The sequence below is a fragment of the Arctopsyche grandis genome, chromosome 11 (assembly GCF_051622035.1).
Source record: "Arctopsyche grandis isolate Sample6627 chromosome 11, ASM5162203v2, whole genome shotgun sequence".
Lineage (NCBI taxonomy): Eukaryota > Metazoa > Arthropoda > Insecta > Trichoptera > Hydropsychidae > Arctopsyche > Arctopsyche grandis.
Window position 1 is genome coordinate 3,337,703 of NC_135365.1, and position 11,670 is coordinate 3,349,372.

At 30.6% G+C, this 11,670-nt stretch overlaps 1 protein-coding gene across 1 annotated transcript; it reads right to left on the reverse strand.

The window, feature by feature from the left end:
• Nucleotides 1–4,953: 4,953 nt before the first annotated feature.
• Nucleotides 4,954–11,410, reverse strand: LOC143919246 (uncharacterized). The gene is made up of 4 exons (XM_077441458.1): nucleotides 11,334–11,410; nucleotides 10,394–10,471; nucleotides 5,892–10,302; nucleotides 4,954–5,822 (listed from the first exon to the last, which is right to left on the reverse strand). Exons 3-4 carry the CDS (start codon nucleotides 10,210–10,212, stop codon nucleotides 5,695–5,697), a joined length of 4,449 nt encoding a protein of 1,482 aa, XP_077297584.1. The 5' UTR covers nucleotides 10,213–10,302; nucleotides 10,394–10,471; nucleotides 11,334–11,410; the 3' UTR covers nucleotides 4,954–5,694.
• Nucleotides 11,411–11,670: the final 260 nt, after the last annotated feature.

Consider the following 11,670-nt stretch of genomic DNA (forward strand, 5'->3'; position numbering starts at 1 on the left):
TCCCGGACCAGATGGCAGAGTTCGAGTCGTCGACGTCTTTACTGCCAGCGGAGAGTTTCGTCGGTCCAGTCATCTAGTGGCGCCATTGCCGATTCTACCACAAGGACCACTTGACAGGAAGGAAGATCAGCAAGAGGGAGGAGAAACAGCAGCTTCAATTCCGTCAACTTCGGTAGCTTAGTTTAACCCGAAGACACTACCCCCAACTCATATTACTTATTAGATGTAATCATGAGTTTAAATCATTCAATGTTAATAGTAGTACTCCGTAATTCACTTTAATTGTGTTGTGTGTATAATTTAAGCTATTTTCATTTTAACATTCGGCAGTATATATCTCCGAATTTAATCTAATCATTTTGTCTTTATAATATAAGACTTGTCTCATGTCATCACTCGGAAGGATTATATCCGAGTTTAAAATAAACTGTTCAAATTTGACAGTTAAAATTAGATTCATGATTTGTTAATGTTAGTCTCCAAGCCACACTTAATGGAGCATCTTAAATTATTTCATGTCTACTTAATTATAACCTGCCGGGAGTCATCCGCAGGTCTTATGTTTCTTGTTATGAAAACATAAGTTAACTCTTACTGTTTATAGTATTTATGTGAATCATAGAATAAGTAAATATTATAATACTGAACATTTCGATGTTTAACGTAGAGACATCTATAATCATAGTTCGCCTTCATTTCCTGCTTGTAGGAATGAATGAATGACTTTCCAATTTACTTTTAATTTAGCAATGTTTATGCTACTTGTTGATGAAATCAAGTTAACTTAGGAGCATTACACTCATTAATCAAGTTTAATTGATCGGTAATAGCTGATCTGTCGTGACAACTGTAACAGTGTCAACATTGTATTGTCTAAGTTAACATCAAGATGAGGAATGCTTAAGTTTTAAACCATATACAGTCCACTCTCTCTTCTTTAAAGTAAACTTATCTTGTAATGCTTATTCACAGCTTCAAAGGAGATTTCAAAAACTTTAATGTAAATAGAAACAACATTCACCAGAGGTATACCTATAAGTTGAAATATTACTGAACCAATAAATTGATTTTATCCTCACACTGGATGAGGCAAAGGTTTCATTATTCACCCTCTATTTAATTATTTTAAGAGCTATGATTTATTGTAAACGACTCGTCAGTAATGCTGTAACTCTGTAGAATAACTGTATTGTTCAACAGTTTTCCTATGTGGGACTATGTTCCGACTTTTGTAATGACGTGTGGCAAACAGTCTTATTAACTGATTGTCGATTGGCATTATTGACGAGTTGGCATTAGTGTCGGCCCAAGCGGAAATACGCGACGGTCGACAGAGTCACCGAGTAGACGGCGTACGGACAGCTTGTGTTCCGTACGCTCCGCTGGCCCACCACGTGCAAATTTTACATTTCAATAAACTACATCAAACCATTATCGAAGTCTTTTCCACGTACATTTATGTATAATATAAAATTTATTAAGGCATGAACAATCTAAATATTAAAAAAAACAAGCCATATTCTTGTTTATCATATGTTTTTATACAATTAAATTACTGGTATTTATGTATTTACTATATTTTGGTTTTAACATAAAGTTTATTTACATAGCACACTAAATTATTTGAATTACATAATTAGCCTTCCACAGAGGTATTTCCTTAACACCTTTCAATTAAATTATTTAAATGAAGTTTTAGAAAGGTCAAGATATTATAAAAATTTAAAGATAACCGTAATCTGATTCGTCAAGAAAAAAAATATAGTTATGCTAAATATCGAAAAAAAAATCGTATAAAAAGTATTCGGATTTGGAATCATTCTAACCCATTCGATTTGAGAGCTGTAAATTTGCAGACCCCAAAACTTTTATTTACAATATTTGTTATCTTATCGATCTTCGTTTTATGATAAAATAATCTATGTATTTACTTTGAGCCTTTCGTGATCGTTTGTAAAACGAGTTAGAAATATTTTATAATGAAATTGAGTTCATACTATAGAATACATAATATATTGTATGTACAACACTAGAATATGTTATTAATTTTCTTATTATTTTAAAAGGCTTTTGAAAACCGATAATGCGTAAATTTTGAATATGGTATTAAAAATATTTTCAAAGTGTGTAATTTTTCATGTTATAACGTATATTTGTTTGTAAACATAGAAGACTATAGGAATTTTAGCTCATTTTTTTGCGACATGAAACATAGAATAAGCTTGAAAAAAATAGTTTACATGTAAAAATAAATATTGAATTTTTCTGTCCACATACATACATGTATATATGTATCTCCGAAATGAAATGTTTCATATTATATGTATGTATGTTAATGTCTTGAAATCAAAATTTCGGTTAAAATTCAAATTCAAATAAAAATTCAACCGTAAGACTTTTTACTGAGGTATGTGTGGCTCAAAATGTTCTAAATGGTATGAGCTATCTACCCTTTATGGCTTTGCACTTAGCTTCATAGCACCCTGTTTATATACATATATGTGCATATGTATATGTATGTATGTACATATGCATATGCGTATGTGTGTATAGGAATATTAAAATTATTTATTTAATTAATTTATTAAAAAAAAAAAACAACATCACAACGTACATGATTATTTTATTAATTAAAATAATGGAAGACGATACATTAACGTATATTGATGACCAAAATGAGAAATATGGCAGAGTATGAAAACGATCGGATAAGAGATAAGAGATATAAAAATTACCACTAACACGAAAACCATGTGAAATGCAAAGGAGGTAAGTAAAAAAATTCGGGTGTGACCAACCCATTACTTTATCTATGTATTTGAGGAATATAAGAAGGTTACGAAACAAAATTCGATATTGAACTAATAACTATGATAGCGATACAAATTGATCGCAAATATATGGAAACTTGCACAAGACAAAAGTTCTACTTCCGGTTGTCGGGTTTTGTTCAAATTTTTAACTTTATTTTATTATTTAAAATCAGTATAATTATTATACACATTAAATATCAAGAGGTTAAAAATAATTTAATAGGTCAAAATAAAATAATGAAATAATGTTTTAAAAAAAAATACTACTTCCGGTTTACGAATTCTGACCAAAATGTTAGCAACTCTAATTTAGTACATAAACAACACAAATATAATTTTTCAGCTTAATACGTTCAGGGGTGTGGACAGGATCCAGGCGACAACATTTTTGATCTTTCTAAGTGGAGAAAATCCCACTTCCGGTTCACTAAATTTGGTGATTTTATTTTTAATTTTTACTAAAAATCACTATCTTTATCATACACAATAAATATCACGACGCTTAAAATAATTTAAAAGGTCAAAATAAAATAATGAAAAAATAATGAAATATTGTTTTAAAAAAAAATACTACTTCCGGCTTACAAATTCTGACCAAAACGTTACTAAATCTAAGTTAGTACATAAACAACACAAATATAAATTTTCAGCTTAATACGTTCAGGGGTGTGGACAGGATCCAGGCGACAACATTTTTGACCTTTCTAGGAGATAAAAATCCCACTTCCGGTTTATTAAATTTTTTATTTTTTTTTGTTTTCATCAAATTGATAGAAGAATTATACTTGATTTTTTTCGTGAAGATCACACGTGTATAAGGGGTCGAAAAAAATAGTGGAAGAAAAATTGAACAAGAGTAAACTGCCACTTCCGGTTGAGGGATGCTTACTAAATTTTATACATAACTTGGTATTACGCTTAAACTTCTAGATATGAAATTAAAGTTCAATAAACCAAAAGATTTCTGAGAAACACATAAAAAACCTCGATTCTCTAGAGTAAAAGTACTACTTCCGGTTCAGATAAAAATATTTAAAAAATATAAGGTTATAAAAATTATTATTTCTATTACATGTAAAAAAGATTTAATCCGATTAAATCAGTGGCTTGGGAGATAATCGTATTCAAAAACTTAAAAAATAGAGGACACCTATAAGGGGAGGTACCATTTCCGGTCAACTTAAATATTTGAAAAAAATTAACGTCGTGTCGATAAGAATTTCAGTAACTGATACTAAGTTTCAGTTTGATAGGACTAACGATGTTCAAAAATCCCCAAAATATGCAACCACACACACATTTTTTCTAGATCATGAAAACGTGATCAGTGATCGAATTTGAGTTTTGAGAATCAGTCAAAATTTCGCATGATCACAAATTTTCATATATTGTTACTGCGTACATAAATAAAGTAAAAATAATTATGATCCCGGCCTGCCAAAATACACGGACACACAGACACACACACACAGACACACAGACAGACACACACACAGACACACACACAGACACACACACAGACACACACACACACACATTTTTTCTAGATCATGAAAACGTGATCAGTAATCGATTCTGAGTTCGAATCAGCCAAAATCTCGAGTTCGAATTTTCGCATGATCACAAAACTTCATCTATTGTTACTACGTACATAGATAAAGTAAAAACAGAAACAAACAGCATTGACTTGACATTGATACCACAAAAGTTTCTAAAAATAATTTACAATGAAAAAATATTAAAACAAAGAAAATCAAGTGAAATTATAATTTCACAGATTCAAATAGTGAGTATAGATGCAACAAAAGAACTACAAATTCACTTCTTAATTTCAGTTAAATTATAAATATAATAATTCAATAGATTGAAAAATATTAACAAAGCGTTTTAATAACTTAAGCTTTAAGATTATAAAATCTAGTTTTTAGAAAGTTTTTGAAATAAGTTAACTCAAAATGTTAAATGAAAATAAATTCTTCTCATCTTGAAACTTTATTTTTATAGTCTGTTATAATAAATATTGAATCATAAATCGTTCTATAAAATAATCTTAAGTTGGTATTTCACTATCATTCAACTGTCAAAAATTATAATTTCACTTATAGGGGCCAGTGAATATTAATGTATTTATTTATTTATTACTGTTAAGCTATAGTGACATTACAGATACACTATATATGTACATATGTATGAAAAAACAGAAGATACAAAAAGAAAAATTAAATATCAAAGTGTAATTAAATGTAAAAAATAAAGCATGAAAATAATGTAAAGTAAAGAACAAAAATAATAGAAAAAATAAAATGAAATATGAACAATCAAATGTGGAAACACATTAGTGAAAATACATATAACTACATACGCATTGAAAATATAATTGGATATGAGTTCACTGATACGTCAGTGTTATTATTTGTTTTAATATTAACATATGTATGTATGTATATCACAGTGATTTATATACGATTGACATATTATGATATCACTGCTGTCATAATTTCGCTGTAACATAATCATACATCTTTTCTGTAGAAAAAATTACAATGTAAGAAATAATCATTGTACAAAATTATAAAGAAAACAAAAAAAAGAATCAAAATAAATACAGGATTATACGGTGAAATAGATCAACCGTAAGAATCAGCCAAGATTATCATCACTAAAAATCGGCGTTGGATAGGTGCTTTTCGTACAAAAAATGGTACGCTAAAAATTGACAATTTATTAGAAAAACCATGCTTTTTACAAGCCTCTTCTTAGTTCACTTATTTGCTATCTCGTTTTGAACATGAACAGTCTATTTGAATTCGCCCAAAAATAGATCATTGAAAATTGAAACATTCCAATAATAATTAAATTAAATGTACATATATGGAATGGTCTACATTAGGATTTTGTATATTATATAAAGTAAGATCGGTGCTATACAAAAAAATAAAAATAAATGCGTGCTTCCACTTTTCTCCATGGCGTTAGTGTTGCTTTTCCGAGTATTCTTGATGTGTAGACCTGCAATGAGAAAACCATTAAAATTATATCAATCGATTGAATATATACCAAAATACGAATTGAAATCACCTTTAAAGAAGTCCATGACTTTGGCATGATTAAACTTAGTTGCCAAGTCCAATGGCGTGTTTCCGTTTTGGTCTGTGGCACTAATGTCGCCTCCTTTTCGGACGAGAAGTCCAACGATAGAGACTCTTCCACACTCGACTGCCAAATGCAAAGGGGTTTTGCCCTCGACATCTCGGTCATTCACGTCAATGCCATCCAAGTTTCTGATGATAGATTTTACGTCTACGTATTTAAAGTGAAAGACGGCCACATGCATCAGTGAGCAACCTGCTTTATCCAAGTAGCGAGGATTGGCACCATTTAGCAGTAATAGACACACAAGGTTCAAATTACCGTTTCGTGAAACGTGATGTAGTGGTGTTCGTCCTTTAGAATCAAACACGTTAACATCAGCACCGTTTTTCAGTAGATACTCAATGATTCTCGAATGAGATTTTGATGAAGCAAAGTGCAAAGCAGATCGGCCAAATTTGTTACGGATGTTGATTTCAGCATTTTTTTCTATCAATACAATGACTGCCTTAAGATTATTTACGATTGATGCCAAGTGCAGGGGCGTGTTATTCGATTTGCTCAATGCATTTGGGTTAGCTCCCAGTTTAATTAGTAATTCAACCATATATTTGGTGATATTCCTGCAACTACATGAAATATCGTGAAGTGGAGTGTATCCAAATGTATTAGCAGTATTCGGTTGGATTCCGTTTTCAACCAAAAACTCAATGATATTCATATTTATTTCATGTACAGCTGAATGTAACAGAGAATTTCCAAGTTTATCAACAACTGTTAGTTCGAAGCCCAATTCCATGATGAATTTAAAGCTATCGAGGTCACATCCACCGGCAGCTTTGTGTATTAACGTCTCTCCTAGTTTGGATATGATTTTTGGATCGGCGCTGTTCTTGAGTAGGTATTTAACTGCTTCTAATTTACCAAAAGAGGCGGCCAAAAGAAGTGGTGTTTCACCATTTATATCAGTCATATTGACATCGAGACCTTTATCGATTAGCAATTGCAGAATATCAATACTACCGCGTATTGCAGCCAGATGTATTGGTGATCGATCATTTTTATCTATAGGTAGAATATTGATATTAGCTTTCTCGCTACGAAGCAATTCGAATTCCTCCACACCACCTTTATTTTTAAGATGATGCAGTACTTTTTCACCTATTGTGAATGTTATTGGAGTTGGACTGGCTCGCGATTTCAAGAATAGTCTTATTGCTAAAGTTTCATCAAACTCCACAGCACAGAAGAGTGAGGTTTCTTCTCCGTATTCGTCAGTCATTTTTAGATCAACACCTTTATCGGTTAGCAATTGCAGATTGTCAATTGTAGATTGATCATTTTCTTTTTTGAAATATAACACATTATAATTTCTAAAGATATGATGGATTACTATTTCTCCCACTGCGTTAATTGCAATTGGACTGGCTCCCGATTTCAATAAAAACAGAAATGATTCAGTGTTTTTGAACTCAGCAGCAATGAGAAGTGGTGTGTCACCGATTTTGTTCGATATGTTTACATCAAGACCTTTATCGATTAGCAATTTCAGAATGTTAACATCAGCATATTTTGCAGCCGAATGTAACAGTGTTTCATTCAAATGATTTTTATAATTGATATCAGCCCCCCTTTCGATTAAAAATTTCAATACCTCTTCATTGCCGTATTGACAAGCTAAATGCATGAAAGTATTTAAATCACACTTAATGTGTTTTAGTATTTTAGCGACCACAATAGTATCATTACGATGAATTATAAATAAATCAATAGGAGATTTTTTCAAAATACCATACTTCGAATCATTATAATTGTTTTTCACTATTTTGGGGTAATTGGACGAATGTTCCCACACACTCACGATATGCTCATTAAAATTACATCCTTCTAACAGCTTCAAAGCTTTATTCAAAACATTTTCTTCGTTCTTCATCTCAATTAAGTGTATTTGAATAGCTTTCTGAACCAGACGATGAACATTTACTATCCCCCTTTCGTTGTTGATCATACTGTAATCATGAAGCAGATCGACAGCTTCATATAGTTTATGAACATTTTTTTCTAATTTTGAAAATATTTTCTCAATATCGATATCATCGGGAGCCAGATATGCCATGATTTTTAATACCAACAGAGCCAATTTTCCACATTCGCCACACTCTTTAATTTTTTGCATCGTGATTCTCCATGTAGTCGCTATTGTTTTATCATACAAATCATCTACCTCGCCAAGTCCCTTGTGTAGTACTTCTTTCCATTGATCTTGGTATAAAATTAAGTAATCTTGGATATTGAAGATTTTTTCATGTTTTCTAGTGTTTGATTTTTGATTTTGTTGTTTAATATACCCAACTGCTTGTTTGAGTCCTAGCGGTATCCTTTGCAACAAATTCATTAATGATTTATGATCATCTTCATCTTCGTTTTGTAAACATTTTCTTAAGTAGCTCATCGCTTCATCTTCAGTAAATACATTTAACTGAATCAATTTAATATCTCCTTTTTCTCCTACGTTCCATTTTTTACTTCGAGATGTGATTAAAGTGCATAATTCGTGATTTTCATTATAGGAACAATTTTCGAAAATGTATTTTTTTATGTCTTCGTACTCTTCAACATTATCAAATATTACAAGTGTTTTTCCGCTGTTGGTTAAATTTCGATAAATATCTTTAACAACATCTGTAATATCTCGTTCTTTTCTGTTTGTTGAGATCAACTTGATTCCAATTTCACTAGCTAGCGTCTCGAACGACTCCATTAGAGTTTCACTCTTATCCGCATTTATGAAGAGAATATTATAATAATGATTCTTGTATTTTTCCACATATTTTTTTGCCAGTTCGGTTTTACCAATCCCACCCAAACCAACTATCGTAGCCGTCTGTGAAATCAGGGTGGCTTTTTTGTTCATTAGTGCTTCGTGTAAGTCTTCCAATTCTTTTATTCTTCCCTCAAATGGTATGACAGGATCCTTCACCCGGAATAGCACTCTTCGACTTTTATCCTTTTCCACAGTATTTTGTCCAATTGTCACTTTAACATGTTTGATTTGTAATTCTAGCTCCTCTACCGTCCTCATAGTCGCTTGATGAAGTTCTTTGTTTTCTGTTGCTAATGTATTACGGTGTTTCTCTGCTGTTTGGAAATGTTTCTGAATGTCATTATATCTGGTAATGATTTCCATTAACTGGGAATCAAATATCTCTGTTGTGATCAGTTCGTCTTGATTTTCTTTCTCAAATGCATCTTTGAATTGTGCAATGTCTGTTTTAGTTTCTTCAGCCAATTCTAATATTTTCTGCTGAATTGAAACTTGGTCATTGTCATTGATTAGTTTTAATATTATATCACGTTTTGATTCATAGAAGTCTCTACTTTCTACAATCACTGGATGCATGCAAGTTGTTTTACATTTTTCAGAAGAATAGTATTTATTCACATTTTCACCTGGAAAAAGTAGCCGATACCCGTATTTTTCGCAGTTACATTTACTTGTGGCATATACAAAGTAATCATCCGAATCTATTCTTTTTTCAGCAACTCCGACCTTTTCAAAGAGATCACATGTATTCCAATCGCTAATTTCACTTTTACATTTTTTACATTTGTATAAAATGTCAAAACCAGGTTTCCAAACTTGATCAGGAATTAATTCGGATTTGGACTTTGATTTCCCTTCAACTACCTTAAGAGCGTTCATTTTGTAGTCAACTGTTGGGGCAGGTAATTGAGGTTTGATTGATTTTTTTAGTTTATTAGCTCCTTTTTGAAATTTACGTAGGATTGTGTTATCGCTATAAGATTCTCCTTCGCTTTTAAATCGACGTAAGAATCGTTGTGCTGCATCTCTTGCTACTCTTTGAATCGCCTTTTGATCTCCTCTCGTAGAAGTGATGCCGGCGAATTGAAATTCGAAACTTGCAAAGACGTCAATTGCAATGTCCAAAAATACTTGTCTTCCTTTTTCTTTTGATTGTTGGAAGCTGTAGACTATTTCGTAATATTCCAAAGATTTGTTTTTTTCGATAACCTCAAATGGTTTTGTCAAGGGTGTTTGAAAAAGTTTAACTACTTTATCTGCTCCTTTGCAGATATAATGATTTGCAAACAGTCCCAACGCAGTTCCTATAAATTTAGGCGTTTGTCCCGATTTGTTTATATTACCATCTAAAATATCAAAATGTAACTGCAACGTCGATTCCAATTCGATTACAAATTGTCGAACAAAATTTGTTAATCTTTCGTCTAGTGACATTTCCATGGAAAGCTGAAGTTTTTCTGGAGCTGTGCTGCTACAGGAGGCCATTTCTTATTTCGAATAAATAAAGAAAGACCAGCAGCTGAAAATCTCTAGAGTAACAGCTATTTTCAAATGATTTCTTAATTTTAGATATCACTGTAATAGAAAGAATAATCCAAGTTAATTAAGTATAATTTTGTTAAATACATGATTTATTTATGTAAATGAATTTATTTAAAGTACGTACCAAATATTGCTGACAGATAAAAAGATATGTAAATGTGTTGGAGACCGAAGAGAAGAGAGAATCTAATCGTTTGGATCGCTGAAAATTTGAAATATTTTATTGAAGTAATTTATTTTACAAGAGTTCTCTATAATTATACACACTTAATTTTTGATTACAAAATATTTTACGCGTTGTGTTCAAATCTAATATTGATTTTAAAAATTATTTATTATACATAGGTTATAATAATGAATGTTAAAATGTTTATATTACATAGAATGGTGATTCGCTATCCTTTTTATGGCCAAATACGTCAGGTTCAACTGATATTTGAGATGATATCTCGTTGTACGAATCGGTTGATCTTTTTATATTTTGTCTAATTTTATATGCAAACTAAAGAAGAGGCTTGTTTTTGAAAAACATTTTTTAAAAATCATTTTTACTGAATAATTCATTTTATTATGACGGAAAAATTGATTATGATGGATATTTATTGAAATAGCTAAAAATAATTATAATAAATATTATATTTTTACTCTGAGCTGAAATAGTTCAAATCAACAGATCAGACGATATAATGGTTCACTTTGTATATATATGTATATGTATATATATATATTTAGTAAAATTTGATTTATTGCAGATTAAAATATTTAAAATCATATATTTATATATGTATGTAGATGGATTAAAAAAACTTGCATATTTTTAGTACTAAAATATTAATAATAAATATAAAAAGTACTACAATATAAAAATTATAGTCCTGGCTTAAATGATAGTCTTGAAGAAATTTATTTATATTATATTATATATATATCAATAATAATATGTTTACTAAACGTAAAGGAATAATGTAATTAAATATATTACTTAAAACTTTGGGTCGCGGAAGGTTGATATGATATAAAGTCCTTAATTTAATTACGTTATATTTAATAGCATACGTACATACCTAGAGACTATTTTCTGCTTTGTTGCTTGCTGAAGATCTATTTAAATAACTGTCTATGAGATTGAAGAGGGTTTATTCTGAAATATTACACATTTGGTGAGATGACTATTTATAAAACAACGTTCAATGTATTTTTAATTATTTTATTTATTATTTTGTTTATTTATTACTATCATGTTGGCTGCTGGCGTGAATGTGGATGATTGTAATATAGATAAAATATTACAACATACATTGTTAAGGATTACGTAATGCTTAGATTTTAAGTCAATATTTGCACCAAGAATTTATTTGTTTTTGTTGATGAGCGTATTCTGAGATAAGATGAGATATATTT